This window comes from Schistocerca piceifrons, chromosome X (genome assembly GCF_021461385.2).
Source record: "Schistocerca piceifrons isolate TAMUIC-IGC-003096 chromosome X, iqSchPice1.1, whole genome shotgun sequence".
NCBI lineage: Eukaryota > Metazoa > Arthropoda > Insecta > Orthoptera > Acrididae > Schistocerca > Schistocerca piceifrons.
Window position 1 is genome coordinate 203,277,827 of NC_060149.1, and position 19,703 is coordinate 203,297,529.

Consider the following 19,703-nt stretch of genomic DNA (forward strand, 5'->3'; position numbering starts at 1 on the left):
CATGATTATTCTACAGTTCACTATTAACCGCCTAGCAAAGGGTTCATCAACCCACCTTCAAGCTGTTTCTCTACTGTTCCACTCTCGAACAGTGGGCTGGAAAAAAAACCACTTACATCTCTCTATTCAAGTCTGACTTCTATTATTTTATTACAATGAACATTCCTCCCAATGTAGGTGGGTGCCAACGAAATATTTTCTTAGTAGAAGCCTACTGCCACTAAACTCTTACACATCATTACCGACACCAGAGAGATGCATATGACAGATCCTACAACCCAGAAACATGAATAATGGACAGGTATTACAACAGACAATTTTGTTTATTCAGAAATATAAATCAACCACATGGTACTAAATAACACATGTTGTTGTTGTGATCTTCAGTCCCGAGACTGGTTTGATGCAGCTCTCCATGCTACTCTAACCTGTGCAAGCTTCTTCATCTCCCAGCACCTACTGCAACCTACATCCTTCTGAATCTGCTTAGTGTATTCATCTCTTGGTCTCCCTCTACGATTTTTACCCTCCACGCTGCCCTCCAATACTAAATTGGTGATCCCTTGATGCCTCAGAATATGTCCTACCAACCGATCTCTTCTTCTAGTCAAGTTGTGCCACAAACTCCTCTTCTCCCCAATTCTATTCAATACCTCCTCATTAGTTATGTGATCTACCCATCTAATCTCCAGCATTCTTCTGTAGCACCACATTTCAAAAGTTTCTATTCTCTTCTTATCCAAACTATTTATTGTCCATGTTTCACTTCCATACATGGCTACACTCCATACAAATACTTTCAGAAATGACTTCCTGAGACTTACATCTATACTTGATGTTAACAAATTTCTCTTCTTCAGAAATGCTTTCCTTGCCATTGCCAGTCTACATTTTATACCCTCTCTACTTTGACCATTATCAGTTATTTTGCTCCCCAAATAGCAAAACTCATCTACTACTTTAAGTGTCTCATTTCCTAATTTAATTCCCTCAGCATCACCCGATTTCATTCGACTACATTCCAATATCCTCATTTTGCTTTTGTTGATGTTCATCTTATACCCTCCTTTCAAGACACTGCCCATTCCGTTCAGCTGCTCTTCCAAGTTCTTTGCTGTCTCTGACAGAATTACAATGTCATCGGTGAACCTCAAAGTTTTTATTTCTTCTCCATGGATTTTAATACTTACTCCAAATTTTTCTTTTGTTTCCTTTACTGCTTGCTCAATATACAGATTGAATAACATTGGGGAGAGGCTACAACCCTGTCTCACTCCCTTCCCAACAACTGCTTCCCTTTCGTGCCCCTCGACTCTTATAACTGCCATCTGGTTTCTGTACAAATTGTAAATAGCCCTTCACTCCCTGTATTTTACCCCTGCCACCTTCAGAATTTGAAAGAGAGTATTCCAGTCAACATTGTCAAAAACTTTCTCTAAGTCTACAAATGCTATAAACGTAGGTTTGCCTTTTCTTAACCTAGCTTCTAAGATAAGTCGTAGGGTCAGTATTCCCTAACATGTTCCAATATTTCTACGAAATCCAAACTGATCTTCCCCGAGGTCGGCTTCTACCAGTTTTTCCATTCGTCTGTAAAGAATTCGCGTTACATATGCTTATGGAAAGTTCATCACAACAAAGTGTTAACACTTTCTCTTAACAATTTAACTGTCCCAACAGGAATAAAATCAGCAACCTCTTTCATTTCGATCACTGTCTAATAAAAATGAGAAACTGATGAAAATGTAAGTACAATTTGTAGCCACAGACACCTGAGATATGACCCAGAAATGCATCACATATCAATAAGGAAATAAAGGACACTGAGAAGAGATTGAGATTATTGTTAGAACACACAAACTTAAAGCAACAGTCACAGCTGCCTTAGAAGTGTGTACTGTCTGATAATAAAAATAACATTTAGCATGTTCTGGCTTGTTTTCTGCTTCTATTGTTTTCATAATACTGTTCTATTTCATGCTCACAACATGAGCACAGACAATGACCACTTCTCCTCTTACTTTTAAAGTTGTACCCCAAAGTATAGAGCTGTGTGTCAGCCACGAGATGTATACTACAACACTTAGGTAAAAAAATGATTAAGAAAATTCAAAGTGCTCCTGAACTGTTGCAGAATGGGTACTCAACTTCTACATGTAGTGCTGCAATTAAAAGCCTATCACTTCTCAATTTGATTTTAAGCTCATCTGCCTTTTCTGTCATGATAAAGTATGCATGACACTGTGGTTATGTGTATTTAACAGAATGTTCATGGTGGAAGAACAATTTATGGTACCAATGTTTCCATGATGACTATGACTTCAAAAATTGTAAATCATACCATAATAAATAAATGTGTATGCACCTACTGCAATGTTGCTAAACAAATATGTTCTTTGGCCTTGGAAAAGTTCCACAGCTACCACATGCATTGAAAAATTATTACTTATGAAATCCCTATTGGTCAGAACCAGATTTTACAGTCATATTTTAAACCAACATATATAAAGTAGAGCTGGTTGTTTTTGCAGATGACATTTTATAAATCTGGTTAGAGATACTGCAACAAAATTAATTTTTTATGATGTTTCCAAAAGAATTACTATATGGGTCTCTGACAAAGGCTTCTCTTTCCCATTTTGAAAAAAAAAAACACAGTATATTAAGTTCAGTAAAAATGACTAGAATAACTCTAACAATTAGTTAGTTCTAAGTTTTTTTGTGTACATACTGATGAAAATTTAAACTGGAAGAAACAAGCTACTGAGATTCTCAAGCATCTAAGTTCAGCAATTTTTGCTATTTACTTAACTAATAGTCTTAAAAACAAAATATTATTCTTAGAAAACTCATAACTTAAGTAGAAAGTGTTGATTATCTTGTAGGTACCACTTCAAGGAGTTACATATCCTAACAGAACCATATATGTTTGCTAAAGAAATTTGTTCTGAGTAATCCATGACAATTTGAAAGAATACTTACACCCATAGATGAAACAAAGAAAGAAAATGTTTTTGTTTTTATATTTTTTATGAGACAGTCACAAGAGCATTTCACAATGTCACAACAGGTTTCAATCAGCCGGTCATCACATTGTGGAATACTAATGTGATTGTGCTGTAAAACAAAAATGACATAATTAGTCACTGCATCTCCATGGGCAATACGTCATTTTTTTCCAAGGAAGAATGAATGATCGTGCCTCACTCATTAATAAAGCTGTCAGTTACTTAGAAAAGAATTAAACATGATACCACAAGAAAGTTTAATCATTTTTCTAATAAAATAAAATTTGTGACAGTCAATAAAGTAAATTTTAAATCTGATCTGAAATTCCTTCTGGACAAGTCTTTCTATTCTATTGATGAATATTTAACTAAACACTAGTACCATAGTAGGCAAATACGTTACTTTGTTGTTATGTCCTGTATCATTAGTACCACAAGCAACGACAAAGAGTAATAACGGTATGTTCGCATTTGTAAAATTTGATACAATTTGCTATTTAATAGTCTGCAAATGGCCAACATGGAGCCAAACAAACAAACAAATCATGTACGGGCTCATTAAATAGCCAGAAAATTAACTTACTCCACATAACTTTGATATAAAATTAACAAACAACAGGCAATCTGTCATTTGGTTAATAACTTATCTGGTATAAAACTACTCTTAATCCATACAGACATTGTTATAATAATGTCAGCAAACATATGGTACTACTTTTATACACTGATGAGCCAAAACATTATAACCACTGGTCACTGTGAAATTGCGGGCACATGATACGGTAAGGAAAGTATATGAGCAGAGCAGAGACGTATGGAGAAATCATTTTAGTGACACTACAGGCAACAAATAGCGTTATCCTCTGAAAACAGTGAGTTTGACTAAGGACAGATGGTTATGGTCCAGTGCCGGGGAACAAGCATCTCGGACAGGCAAAGCTGGTCAACTGGCCATGGGCTACTGTCATGAGCATCTGTGGAAAGTGGTTGAAGACTGGTGAAACCACAGTAGGCAACGAGGTATTAGATGTCCACATCTGATCACAGAATGTGGAGGTCAGAGGCTTGCCTGCTCTGTAAAGCATGATACACACTGACCTGTGGCAGACCTGACGAGAAAGTAGAGCATTATTGTAAGTGCAACTGTTTTGGAACATGCTGCTCAGTGTACATTGTTGAAACAGATGACCTCTTTGTTTTCCTATGCTGACCCAACAACACCGTATGGGATCATAAAGATTGGACCGTGGATCAATGGAAATATGTCAGCTGGTCAAATGAATCACATTTCTTGTTAAATCAGGCCGATAGTCATGGCCTGATATGCCACCATCTAGGTGAATGGCAGCACGAAACATGCACTCCGGCATAGATATAGGCCAGTGGGGGCAATATTATGCTATGCAGAACATTCACCTTGGCTTCCATTGGACCTATTGGAGTAATCCACCACACTATGATAGGTGTGGACTACATGAAAATTATTGCAGACCATCTGCAGCCCGTTAAGCTTTATGCCTTCCCTGTGGGCAGTAGCATCTTCTGTCAGGATAACTGTCAGTGTCACAAGGCCACAATTCTGCTACAGTGGTTTGACAAACATGATAGCAAATTCACATTTATGTCTCAGCCACCAATTTGCCAAATATCAATCCAATGGAACACACTTGGGATGCCACTGGGTGCCAGTTCTGTATCCACAAACCACCAGGCCATAATTTATGGGAACTGCATGGCCTGTGCATAACCACCTGGTGCCACAAACCTCCAGAAAGCTATTGAGGGCTTGTCGAATCCTTATCAAACAGAATAACTGTTGTATTGTGTTCCAATGGTGAACCAACATGTTGTTATGCAGGTGGTCATAATGTTACAGATCATCGATGTATTTAAATGGGAATCATAAGATAGTGAATGCATAAATTATTGCACAATATGTGTAATGTTATTAGCAACATTATTCAAATAATTTTGACTTTTCTAATGATAGATATTAGTATCCTTCACAAGTACAAATCAATTCCTGTTTTCCCATCATCAATGTGAGCAGGTAACTTTTTCCAATGATAATCAAGCTCCATGACCATCATGGTTGCAAATATAAGGTACCCTTACAACTATCATTGAAAATGACCAACACCAGAAGCCAGTTGTACAGAATGAGAGGTATAAATTGAAAGAAAAGGTAAACAAATCATAGGCAGCTTGACGTTTTTGGATTTCTGTTATTGGGAAAAAAGTTTCACTCTTTTATTCAGTCTACAATGAATACAATAACAATTAATTTCAATAGCTTTCAGTATCACAACTTACAATCAACAAAATCGAAGCAGACTTATGATTACATAACTGGAAACACTGACTCAAAAATTTATTCACAAAAATAAACATTCAGATTTTTGTTGCCACACCAAGCAACAATACGACTTAGAATGGTCTGATTGTTTCAGTTAAGAGTATCTACAATATTTCACTCATCAACGTCTTTAAAAAATACACATTCATCCTATAAAAATGTACCACACTTTTTCATTAATTCATCGAAGTGCATCTATGCTCATGTTGTAACCTAGCTCATTTCAATGTTTAAATGAGGTTCACCACTTTCACATGCTCACTTTTCTCCTATTATTGCTGAGTATAGTGTTAGCGCATCATTTAAAATCTAAAAAAAAGGTCATGTTCCATGGGATGAATACTGTAACTATGCATGTATATTAAATACTATGGTCTAAATGTATTCAATATTCAGAACTCCAATACAACATTGATATCCAAGACTTTCCCTTGGAACATTTCAGACTATTTTTCCAATTATATGCATAAGTTTACACTATTTCCTATTTACCATTGTTATAAATTTGCATGTTAAGAGAGTCATCATATTCACTTCATATACTTCCGATAATATCTGTCAGCTGCAAGAATTGTTTTGAACATTCTGAACTCTAAAATTAGATGCTTTAAAGCAAATGATTTCATCAGGTGGTATTACAGATGGAATGTTACCATTATGAATATCTGATACTCAACTGATGGTGTGCACTATCACTGAGCAGAAACATCCAAATCAGCAGTTACTGAAGTGGTGTAATGAAAGGTACAGTCACAGGGCTGAGCAGAGGGGTGACTGAACTGGATTTGCTAATAAATATTATTACGCAGTGCTGCTGGTACACTGAAGGCTCTCTACTCTGTAAACCTGGCATTTACATTTTCAGATTTTCTTTGATAATATTTGAAATTTCAGAAGATGTAAATGGTGGTAATAAACTTTATTGCAGCAAAACTTCATAAATAACCATGTGGATACATAATAATAACACAAGTTCTGACTCCACTTAACCTTTTTCTTTATGTTGTGCTCACATTGCTCTATGCCTAACGTGACAACTGTGAACATAAGGGTAATAAGTTAAACAAATACTTCAGTGTATCAGTACAACCTGCAGAAGCAGAATGGATTCAGCTGAGGTATGGTGAAAATTAGATAAGTCAATCTCTAACAACCATTCAGAAAAGTGGTACACTGAAAATGCTACTATGACTGTACTGACATCATATGATTTTGGTGTGTGTATGTATGTCTAGTGTCTAAATACTGTAAAAAAATTACTTTTAATAACTACTGATCCATTTTTCTGATGCATCAGTTTATCTCTAGTTGTATGAATAAACGAATATTTGTTGACAGTTCAGAATGAGACAGCACATTACACAGAAGAGCCTATGTAAAGCTAGTATTAAGCAAAGAAAGGAAAGATGAGAAAGTTAGAAGAAAAATACAGTAAGGACAATACAAGGGAAATTAACATGAAGGGAATGCCATAGAAAATAAAGAGGAAATAAATGAAGATTTGATGTGTGATATGATTCTGTGAGAAGAATTTGACAAAGCACTGAAACATCTACGTGGAAATGAAGCCCCTTGATTAGATACCAGCCATGACAAAACCATTTCACATCATGTGCAAGACATATGAGGTAGACAAAAATACCATTATACTACATGAAGAAAGTAATAATTCACACTCTAAAGAAGGTAGGTACTGTCTGGTGTGAATACTATCAGCTTGATGAGTCATGGTTGCAAACTATTGACATCAGTTATTTACAGAAGAATGGAAAAGGTCGAAGCTAACCTCTGTGAAGATAAATTTGTGTTCCAGAGAAATGTATGAACTTGCAGGGATATACTGACCCTATGACTTATTTTAGAAGATATGTTAAGGAACGGCAAACCTATATTGACAACACACACTTTAGAACTCTGAAGGTAGCATCGGTCTATACACTGAGCAAGTGACAAAGGAAGGCAAGGAGAAAATTGGAGAGAGAATTAAAGTTTAGAGAGAAGAAACAAAAACTTTGAGGTTTTCTAATGACACTGTAATTCTGTCAGAGATGGCACAGGACTTGGTATTGCAAGCGTCTTGAATTAGGTGATACTGAGGAATTAAGTTAGGAAATGAGACATTAGAAGTAGTAGATGAGTTTTGTGATTTGGGCAGAAAAATAACTGATGACAGCCAAATTAGAGACAATATAACATACAGACTGGCAACAGAGGGAAAAGTATTTCTGTAAACGAGGAATTTATTAACATCTAATATAAATTTAAGTGTCAGGTTGTATTTTTTGAAGGTATTTGCTAGAGCAGGGGTAGTCAACCTTTTTTACATACTGCCCACTTTTGTATCAGTGTTAGCAGTAAAATTTTCTAACCGCCCACCGGTTCCAGATTAACGTGATTTGTAAAGCAAGGAAGTAACTTTACTTCATAAAATTTATGAAGCCGAGTTGATAGCAAGTTAAAGCATGTAATAATAATTACTTACAAAATAATTTACATCAAAATTTTTTGATAATCTAATGAAAACGTTTTTAAAACTCCTGCTGCCTAGCATCCACCATGAAAGCTGGAACGCCCACTAGTGGGCGGTAGAGACCAGGTTTACTACCACTGGTCTGAAGTGCAGCCACATATGGAAGTGAAACCTGGACAATAAGCAGTTCAGACAAGAAGAGAATAGCAGTTTCTCAAATATGGTGCTACAGAACAATGATGCAAGATTAGATAGGTATGTCAAATAACTATTGAGGAGGTACTGAATCAAATTCAGGAAAAAGTTAAATGTATGGTACAACTTGACTAAAGGAAGCTATTGGTTGATAGTTCATGTCCTGAGGTGTCAAGGAACAATCAGTCTGGTAATGTTGGGAAGAGGAGGGAGGTGGTGAAAGGGGGCAGGGGGGGGGGGGGGGTAAACACTGCACAAGGGAAGTGAATACAGTGAGCAGGTTCAAACTGATGTATATTGCAATAGTTACTCAGAAACAAAGAGGCTTTCTTGTGAAATGGATAACATTGAATTATGAGCTGTGATAAAGTACTTAATTTTAAGAGATTTAACCCCACTAAATATTAAAAGAAGAGGACATAGACTTGTAATTAAAGGATTATTTCCCTTTATTTGCTAAGGTTAAGAAATGAGTTACAGTCTGTAAGTGAGGTTATGTGCTCACTGCCGAATAACGGGCACATGGGACATTCAGAAACCTGCATGACCACCAAGACTGTTGCAGAAATTCACAATGCAGCAGTCAGTCATCAACAGCTGAAGATACACAAGCTCACTGACACTGAATGGATATTGAAACACTGTGATTACCCTATTCTATCGCAAGTTTTGGGCATAAAAAACCTTTCTGCTCAAGAGATTCCATGTTTGTTAACTACTGACCAAAAACTTGCATGCAAATGAACAGCACTAAAAATGTCTGGATTTATTTAATTTCAGCCAGTTTCTCAATTATTTCATAATAGCAGATGAAACATGGATTCATTATCACAGGCCAGAGATAAGGAAGCAGTTGAAAAAAGCAACAATGATCTATTTTTTGCAAAAGTCATAACTGCCATTTTCCAATATTCTCACATTGTAGAGCTCAAAGACTATCTTCATGATGGCAAAAGCATCACTGGGAAGTTATAACTTCTGTGTAAACAGAAGGATACTATTTAGACTAATCAATCACACAAACAAGTAAGTTTTCTTTCATCATGAGAATATATGTCAAATAGTTCCTACTGAACTGCACAACTTTCACTTCTACATTTGCCAGATTATCCACATATTACATTTTGTTACCAAATCACAATATATAGCTGCAAGATCAAGGATTAAAATCAAATGATAGGTTGAAGCTGATACAGATGCTTAATTTGGAGAAATCTCATTTTAATATGGGCATTGAACAGTCTTTGTCAGACAGAGAACTTTTAGGACATATTTCATATTTTAAGTCTCAATTCTGGGTATGATTGACTTTGTACATCTCTTATATGTTAAGCTCTGTAACAATTTTTGTTAATCTGAGCTTGCCTTATAAGTTTACAAAACATTGGATTTTTATTACAAAAATAATACGATACAAAAATAAAAGTCAAATATTTTATTCATTAAATATGAGATCTAACATGATATACTACTCTGTAAAAACGGAGAGGTATCAAACTGGCAAATAAGATTTTAACTGCGTTTAACAGAAAAAGTTAGCAGAAGAACTGAAGACAAATTTATAATATACCAAAAAGGCACAGTAGCATACAACAGTCATACAACACATTCATTCAGGAAGTTGCTCACAGCACACACAACTGAATTGTATCTCACATTTGCGCGCACCCCCAGCCTCCCCCACACACCTCTTTTTATGGATTGCAAATATATTTCATAAAATAAGGATTTAGGACATATGAGTAGCTGAAGTATTCTGCAGCATTTCTGCACAAACGCCATGGCAAGACAACATGTACTGCTGTTGAGATTAAATTCAGTTAAAATTTACATGGTACTATTGGGTCTTAATGTTCAACAATGACAGGTAACAGTGCTTCGTAGGTTGTGAAAAGTGTACAGCTGAACATGTGTGCATGCACACACACACACACACACACACACACACACACACACACACACCATAATAAAGTGCAGCACAATCATGCAAATATGGTCCAGCAGAAGATATAATGAACTGCTGTTGTGAACTTAACAGACGATCTCAAAAAATATTCAAAATATGTTTTAAAGTTTATTTTTATCTTGCCTGCATTTTCCCTTTGGCACTTTTGTTATGTGGTACAAAGTTTCTTAATCAAATGCTGAAAAGAATGCATGTCAATTTGCTGTATGATCACACAGAGGCTGTTTTGGATGGTGGTGATGAGGATCATGGTAATCCCCTCTATTGCTTGTTTGAGAGTCTGAAAATGCTGAACCTTCTTGACATGCTGTTCCATCCTGTGTGTCCCTGTGAGGAAAAGGTTTCCATAAATGCCTACAACTGTGTTTGGATGAATATAATAATCAATTAAAAATAGTGTCATGACCTTCGTTATAATTTATTAGTGGGGTGGAAACTGATTACTAGAGTACTAACACAATACTGGGGGACACTAATTTGCAGGTGGTAAATGAATTTCACAGCATATCAGCGCATTCTAAATTTAACTTTGTTCATGAGTGGAGGCCTATGTACCTGAATCTCAGTCACTAAGCAGCAAAGCATAAAAAAAGCCACACAAGATGATTGTGTGTTGTTTTTTTGAGGTGTTCTAAGGTTATATTGAATAATAAATGAATATCCAATCTAAGCATGTGAACAGTATAAGACAAAGCAATTTAACCACAAATTGTGCCTTTTTTTAGCAGGTGTCTAAAGAGGGATAACTTGACAATTCCATTTTTCTTACAGTCCCTATCACCTATCTTTCTTTTTAAGCCTCATACATGACACAACTGTATAGATAATAACTTAGAAACATTGAAAATATTTTGAAGAATTTCTACAGTAATAATGATGACATGACAATACATATATTCATGTGCATACACTGATCTGGAGCAGACTACTCATGAAGCTTCTCATGACGTAATGTTGAAAGAGATTTTTTAATTTCTAGACAAACTTAAATCTTTTATACTGCATTATATGTTGACAGGAAGTACACAGTTCACGGGTGTCATTTTAAACATAATATTCTCAGTTTACAATATACAATATTGGGGTGGTCCAGGAAGCCACTTATCTTACTCTCAATGAGGTAAGTCATGCATTAGCTGGACTTACTTTGTTATGTTGGCTTGAGAAAAGGGAAAGCCATTTTGTCTTTCATATATGACACCTGATTTGAAAATGGGCAAGAGTTGGTCATCACTACCTACAAAATCTATTGCTGACAAAATTTTCTTTACCCAATCCTCCCCCAAAAGTGATGAGCTTCATAAAAGTGAACCTGAAATTAACTCACAGTTACACGTTTTATACTTCAATTCTGTGAATGACTCCTGTAGCATATTGGGAAAATGACACTAGTAAAACAATTAGTTTTACTATACTGCCATTGAGTTGTCCAAGTTGGGCAACTTCAACAGAAACACGTAAACACACATTACAGCTTTATATTTCCATTCCTGTTGTTTTATTTACAAAATCAGAGGCTGCTGATGATATTTTTACATAAAGATAATTGAAACTTTGCATACTTTTGATTGAGTTTCACGTATTTGTTGACATTTAGTTCAGTTTTGTGCTACAAGATGAATGAACTGCAGATTGTTAATTTGGCAAGAACATATGATTTTCTGCAAAATAATGTTATTTTGTAAACAGGAACAATAAGTTATACTATTTTTCACCAGTGTCAAGAGTTTTTACATCTATGAGTTTGGATAAATTAAAATGCAAAGTGCTGTAGTTAAGGGGAGACAGAGGGCAAGTGGGCTTCAAAAATATGATTTTTAGATTTTAGCATATCTGAAGTGCCTGGTCTTTCCTGCATGAAACAGTTTTTGTTTTATATAAATACAACAATTTTTTCATGTGAGACGATGGTTTTCCTGACACTCCGTGCAATCTGGCATTTAAATGCCATGTCTTCCTTTTTGCGCCATGCAGAGATAATGCACAGCATTTTTTTACTCCTTGTATATTATTTCATGCTTCTATTGTTTTATCACTTCAATGTTTCCTACCTTGTATCTATGATCGATACTCGTTTTTCTGATTGTGTTTGTTGTTTTCAAACGTTAATGGTTGTACTTAGTGAAGTTTGTTGTGAGTGAAGTACGTGTTGATTTGTATTTCCTTTGGTTCTGCGTGTTTTCATAAAAATGTTGCAAATAAAGAAATTCTTACCTAAATTAAAATTAAGAGGAATTAAATACGTAAAGATAAATGAGGTTAGTGGGTCAAGGACCCAAGAATGTTAGACATAAAGAAAATCAGCACATCAAGAAAGAAACTGCAGTGTCTTCAAGGCATTTCCTCCCAGTCAGATTGTGGAGATGAACATTCGTTTGGAAATATTATGGTGAACCTTAGCATGCTCTGTGATTTCATTTACAAAAATACTGTGTGCAGAATATGTGGTGGTGCCGTATCTTTGGGTGAGAATCAGCATCTTCATAAAGGTATTGTGTCAAACCTGACATTGAGTTGTACAAAATGTGGTGCAGTTGCTACAACGACATCAAAATGGTAAATAATAATTTAGATGAGAACAACATGGGAAGAACATATTGCACAAATGAAGGATGGAAGATGGACAAAATCAGTTTTAGAGTGGAGTCCCAGAGAAAAACGAAGACCACTAGGGAGACCACCTGATCGCTGGGACAAAGAACTCAACTGGCAGAAGACAGCACTGGACAGAGATGCACAAAAACACCTCTTAAAATGTATTTAATAACTTGAAGAGGCTACATCTGGTATATATTGAGTTACCTGAACAATAAATAAATAAATAAATAAAGGGATCCTAGTGTTGTGTGATAGCGATCAGCTGAGAATTAGCAATCTTTCACTGCAGCTGCAAAATCAGTAGTCTAGCAAGATCAATAAAAGAGCCGTGATTCACTCTCGCCAGTATGGATTTACAAGGCGGGCATCATGTATTGGGATGTCTACAAAGGTAAAAGTATGAGATTATTAGCACCTGCGTGGTGGAGCAGAAGTGTTATCTGAGACTAAAACACTACAGAAAACTAGCTACAGCTAAACAATCAGAATGACTGGGAAAGATGTTGAATGTCAAGATGTCCATATTACAGGAAGAGAAAGATACTGAAATGCAAACTAAGGGAAATGATTAAAATTAAAAAGGATCCAAATGACATGACTAATAGACAACTACACACTTTGTCAGCTGTTAAACACGAGACACAGTGTGTATGATGGGCAACAAAATCACAAGGCGAATAATGATCATGGTGTACCTACATTAATAACAATGTCGTCTTAAGCTTTTCATCCAGGTTATTAAGTCACAATATGGAATGAGAGTAATGATATAATATAAAGGACAATATATGTGCCTGTGAAGCCCTTGGATGATAGCCCTACAAATAGTTATATGCATGAAAAGTTTTTATTTTAGCACAGTAAAGTGCTATATGAGACTTAACATACAATAAATGTATTTATAAGAGTCTAAGACATATGCACTGTATGGAATTTATCACAACTGTGTGTATGTCCTTGTACAAATAGACAACTTGGTAAGCCTTACTTACATTCCAAATGTTGGATTTCAATTCTTGCTATCAAAATTTCAAAAAGTTTCTTTGATGTGGCTCTTTCCTGTACCTTCAATTACAACACAATAAACTAATACAATACAGTAATTTCATTGTCCTTAAGGCTCACAATACGACCTCATGACCCAGGATTTTAGGGGATTAATGATAACAGACTGGCATCTAAGTTCTTCAAGAGCATGTTAACATTTCTAACAAGCTTCTTAAAATGCCACTTACATATCCCTGAAATGCTGCAGCCAATGTACAGAGACTGTTTCACAAGTTGGAATGGCATCATGTCTTCCATACAGATGAAAATATAGTACATGCAGCAAATACACTTGAAAATGTGTGTCGTAAACTACTAAATGCCACTAAAAGAGGCTACCTATGAACACTGGTGTGTAGTTAATAGAACATGCACATGAAACTATAAGCTCATCGTGTTTCAAACTGAATGTAAGTCAAATTGCTATCATATGTAAGATTTGCAGTTTTCGAGCCTGAAATGACTGTTCTGTCATACACATTAACAGTATAGACACCGAATGTGAGTGTTGTCTCATATCAGGCTGAAGCAGATTGAATTGACATCTTCAAATGTGGCTACATAGACTAACTTTACCAGACTCAGAGTGGACACCAGAGGTGATGTTAGAGGGTGCTACTGAACAATGATGCACATGTACTAGAAGTGTGACTGCATTATCTATGCATAATGAAGAAAGGAAGTAACATGAAACTTCAACATTCTGTCAATGACTGGGGTCATTAGAGGTGGAGCACAAGCTCAGACCAGGGAAGGACGTGAAAGGAATCTGGTCACATCCTTTTATGAATCATCCTGATATCTGATTTAGGAAAACCCAGAAAACTGCAGTCTGGATGCCTGGGCAAGGATTTGAACTCCAGCCCTCCCTAATACAAGTCAAGTGTCTTCACCACTCTGTCACCACTCTCAGTTGTGCATAAGGATACTTCCGTTGTGACAGTATTCTGATTCTGATGACGTGTGCAGATGGAGTGTCCCACCAACTAAAACAGGCACAAAAGTGGACTTCGAAAACACACATTGCATCACCACTGGCAAAAAAGTATGGGGGATTTGGGATTATATTTTACACGATGCCAGATGTATGAAACACTTGTGTCCATTTTGTCCACAATAAAACAATATTTGTTGTTTATGTAGTTCTTGGTCATTCACTGCAATTTTCTCTTACAACTACAATCTAATTTGGTGACAGTGCTGGTTAGCGCAATGACTGATAAAATCTTTCATGGCTGATGAAGAAGGGTACATGTATCAATTTGGGGCAAGGCCCCCTGGCTGGGAAATGACCAAGTCAAAAGTTACAAGCAAAGATCATTTGGATACCACTGACAGTCAACCTCCTCTTCTTCGCTTTCCATATCTTGAGAGGTGGTAGTATGGAACAAAATTACTGTGAAACACATCTCCTCTACTGAAAAAGTGCTAATAACTCCTAAGGTATGCATTTTAGAGCCCAATGTTTACTTGACAATTTTTGCTTTTGTTTCTGTCCATACTATCTCCTACTAAAATACAGAAAGCAAAGAGAAAAGAGCTCCACTATCAGAGGTACCAGAAACATTTTGCTTATAATTTGCAACTCTGCTGTTTCCAGACAAGGGTTCATTACCTCAAATTGATACTATCACCCTTTTCCATTATCCCTGAAAGTTTATATCATCCATGGAATCACCTTACATATATATTTTTCCTTGCTACATCTGTTCTGAAAGATGTAATTCATGTACCATGACTTATGAACCAGTCCTTTAAATTATCTGATGTATGTTGAATACTAGTGATATTCAGAGTGAAGAATCTAAAATTTGCACTCCTTTTACTTTGTTGGTGGTATGAGATATTGGAAAGAGGTTTTTCACAAATTTTAGTAAGCAGATGGTCATGTGATTCTGTTGTACATGTTATTGTATTAACTCTATATCAAGTGACATACTGAGGCAAGTAATGCTTTTTAAACAATGAACTTTACAACATTCAAAAGTTCTTAAAAAGACAAGTTCTGTGATATAACACTTGGGTTAATGTTGGTGCCGAAAGTTTTCACAAAAATATCAAAAAATGTGAATGGCAAGGCAGCCAGAATCAGCTATTGCAGTGTAACCACCACCCAGTAGGGCTTCCATGTCTGGCTCCATCATTGTATCAAGCCTTTTGACTTAACTTGTTTCCACAAAAGTTGTTACTTAAACATGAATATACAATATATAATATATAAAGCTGCTCCATTTACGGCAATCATACGTGACCTTGTATCTTTGTTATATAATGTATGACCAAGTGGTAATATATATATATATATATATATATATATATATATAGGAAAGAACAATATTTCTGTTGAGCAGGGGACCACAGTGAGTTATTGTTTTGAAAATAATTTAATTATCTCACACGATCACATTTATTTATAATGAAATGGCTGGTTTCGGCTAGTGTTAGACAGCCTCAGATCACAAAGTGCAGGACGTGGTACAATTCCACCACTGGAGAAACCAAATTGTTATTCAAACTGACTGACACAATGTGATCACCGCTGTAGTGGGATCAAGCCATGCCACGCACTTTATGATCTGAGGATGACTGATGCTAGCTGAAATAGGTCATTTTGTTAGAAATGAATGTGACTATTAATAACATAGGTCCATCTTCTTGCTGCATATTACAATGTAGACTCAGGTGAGAGCCCTACTTGGCAGTGTTTACATCACAATACTCAATGCACATTTCTTGGATACTTCAGCGAAAAGTTTTAACATTAACATTTACAACCGTTATTTCACTGAACTTATCTTTTCAAATCCCATTTAAAATTATGTTGTTCCATTTAAAATTATTATTCTTGCTTTGCTATCTTGATTCATACAATAATTAAGATTATTACCCACACAACAAAATTATATGCCCCTCTACCTGTGATCACTTACCAAAACCGTGTCTCAACATCTTTCAATGTTCACGAAATAAAACTGCTCAAAGGTTTAAGTGATCCATCCTGTACAATACACAGTAAAAGTCCAGGTATAAGAAACAAAATTATGGTACGGAGGGGGGGGGGGGGGGGGGGGAAGCTGAGACCGATCGTTAGCGCTCCTGGATCACCGTCATATAAACTGGCAAAACACTTGGCCTCTCTGCTCCAGCCACACGTGGGGAAGACTGACACATACATTAAGGACTCAGGACATTTAATTGAGAAGCTGAAGGAACTGAAACTTGCACCAAACGACATCCTGGTCAGCTTTGATGTTGTTTCGTTATTTACGAAAGTGCCACTCAGTGACGCTCTGGAGCACATCGGTTCCATTTTCCCACAAGTCATCAGAAAGCTCTTCCATGCATGTCTCACCACGAGCTATTTCATGTAGAATGGCGATTTCTACGAACAGCTGGAAGGCGTCGCCATGGGTAGTCCTCTCAGTCCAGTGGTGGCCAACTTCTTCGTGGAACAATTCAAAGCACAGGCACTGAACTTGGCGACTTGCAAACCTAAGGTGTGGTACAGGTACGTCGATGATACTTTCGTGGTGTGGAGCCACGGTGAAGAACAGCTCGGTGACTTCCTAAGACACCTGAACAGCCTCCATGACAACATAGCATTTACCATGGAAGCAGAAAAGGACAAGAACCTGCCATTTCTAGATGTGTTGGTCACAAGGTACAGCGAAAACCTTGGACGCATTGTGTATCGAAAACCGACACACACGGACCGATACCTGCACAAACTGTCAAACCACCACCCGAGCCAGAAAAGAGGCATGATTAGTACGCTCGTAACGAGAGCAGGACGAATACGTGAGCCGCAACACCTCAAACGAGAAATGCAATACCTGTAAACTGTCCTGAGGAGCAATGGGTACTCTACAAATTATATTAGAAGTGTAACAGAGCCAAACACTCGGCGAAGTAAGGAACCAGAAAAAGAAATGTCGGGTACGGCCTTTCTGCCCTACATTCCCAGAGTGACGGACAGAATCTGCCGTATATTGCGCAAACATGGCGTAAAGACGATTTTCAAACCGACAAGGAAGATCAAAGAGTGTCTTAGATCGGCGAAGGAGAAAAGAGACCCACTTGTAATGTCGGGAATATACCGTATACCATGCACATGCGGAAAAGTTTATGTCGCAATGACTGGACGATCCATTAACACCAGGATCAAAGAGCACAAGCGACATTGCAGGTTGGGGCAGGTGGAGAAATCGGCCGTGGCAGAGCACGCACTGAATGAGACCGACCACGTAATAAAATTCCCGACACGGAAGTTCTGGCTGTAGAGAAACACTATCACACGCGCTTGTTCAGAGAAGCTGTGGAAATACAAAAACACGCGAACAGTTTGAACAAGAAAGAGGAAAGCCTTAAGGTCAACGGATCCTGGCTCCCCGTACTGCAGCAAACGACTGTCGCAGGTAGCAAGAGGAGAACCACACCGGAAATGACCGCGGAGAAGCCCTCGTACGTTGGCGCGCCAGATACATATAGTCTGCGCCCGCGAGCTTGGCTCCAGTTCACCACCGGCAATGGAGGGTGAAGCTTTGACAATACCAGCCACTCGTGCTGGCAAAACGTCAGAAAAATCATTAGATGAATGTCGGCTGAAGAACCTGAGACAGAAGCCAGTAGGCAGTTTGTGAACATCAAAATCACAGATATCAAAATGCGTGACTGCGAGATATAAAATGAACTAAAATCACTCTTAGACGAAAGGAAATGGACCTGATTTTACAAAGATGAAGTGAACAAAATAAAAGTGTACAGAATATAAGACCAGCTCCATGGTTGTACTGAATAGTTTACAGCAGTTAATTTTTAATGTACAGAAATCTTCAGATATAAAACTAGCTTCAGGCATACCTGAAGAGCACATTTGTAGGACCATAACTGTTCACAGCACATATAAATAGCATAGTACATATCGTCGGGAATGCCATACGGCTGTTTGTGGATATGCTGATGTATACAGAAAAGTCACAATGGCATAAAACTGCAGAAAAGCTCAGGAAGACTTTCTGATGATCAATACTTTGTGCAGGTTTTGGCAGCTGGCCCTAACACAAACAAATGTGAAATATCACACATAATTAGGCAGAAAGACCAGTTATTGTTTGATTACACAATTACTAAACAGTTACTGGAAAAACAACTTCTATTAAACGTCTGGGACTATTTGTATAGTGCTATTTAATGCAGAAGGACCATATAAAACTAATTGTAGGAAAGGCAGATGCTGGACTGATATTCATTGGAAGAATCCTCGGGAAAAATAGTCCACCCAAAGATGAGGTATCTTATAGAAATCTTCCTTCAACATATATCCAAGTATTGTTCCTCACTCTAGGTTTCTTACCAGGAACAACTGGTAGAGGGAGTACAGGAATTTTCAAGAAGAAAAGTACATCTTATCATGGGTTCATTTATAAAGCATGAAATTCACAAAATGTTCACCCACCTCCGGCAGCAGCAAATTCTGATACTGATTCATCATGGTGTGATTCAGAGTTAAAATTCCAAGGGAATCTGGTCTCCGAATAGTAAACCAACATATTGCTTCTCCCTATATATATATATCCCATGAAAAGACTATGAATGTGAAATTAAGAGGAATTTGAGCTCATACAGGGTATTGACAGTATTTCTTCCCACACACTATGTGTAACTGTAACATGGAAGGGGGGGGGGGGGGGGGGCAAATGACACTGGTACAAGAACTACACTCCACCATATACTGGAACGTGGCTTGTGGAGTTTAGATGTAGATCTACAAGTACCATGTGTACCGGTATGAACTGAGCATTAGGATACAAATCTGTCGATACGGAACATTTGTTGTGAACGAGCCTTAATTTTTTTATTTTATTTTATTTTATTTTATTTTTTATTTATTTATTTATTTTTTGTTGGTATGACATCTGTCAAAGATATTTAGTATACATCAAGTCATGGAACAAACAACATCATATGTTTTCATCATGTTAAGAATGTCGAATTTTCAACAGAAAGTGATGATTTGCGGAAAGCATTAAGTTTTTGTTTTCATTTGAAAAAATGTGGTGCAGA

General features: G+C 36.9%; 1 protein-coding gene across 4 annotated transcripts in view; it reads right to left on the bottom strand.

Annotated features, from left to right (window-relative positions):
* LOC124723158 (palmitoyltransferase ZDHHC2) overlaps nt 1-19,703 on the bottom strand; it is a 279,047-nt gene that overhangs the window by 23,209 nt on the left and 236,135 nt on the right. For 2 of the 4 annotated variants that reach the window (XM_047248353.1, XM_047248351.1), the window contains one exon: nt 10,091-10,322. The exons of the other annotated variants lie outside the window; for them this stretch is intronic. In XM_047248353.1, the coding sequence (XP_047104309.1) occupies nt 10,190-10,322 (133 nt within the window). In that variant the 3' untranslated portion in view covers nt 10,091-10,189. Of the gene's footprint in view, nt 1-10,090; nt 10,323-19,703 lie in introns of those variants that run through there. 4 annotated transcript variants of the gene reach the window in all.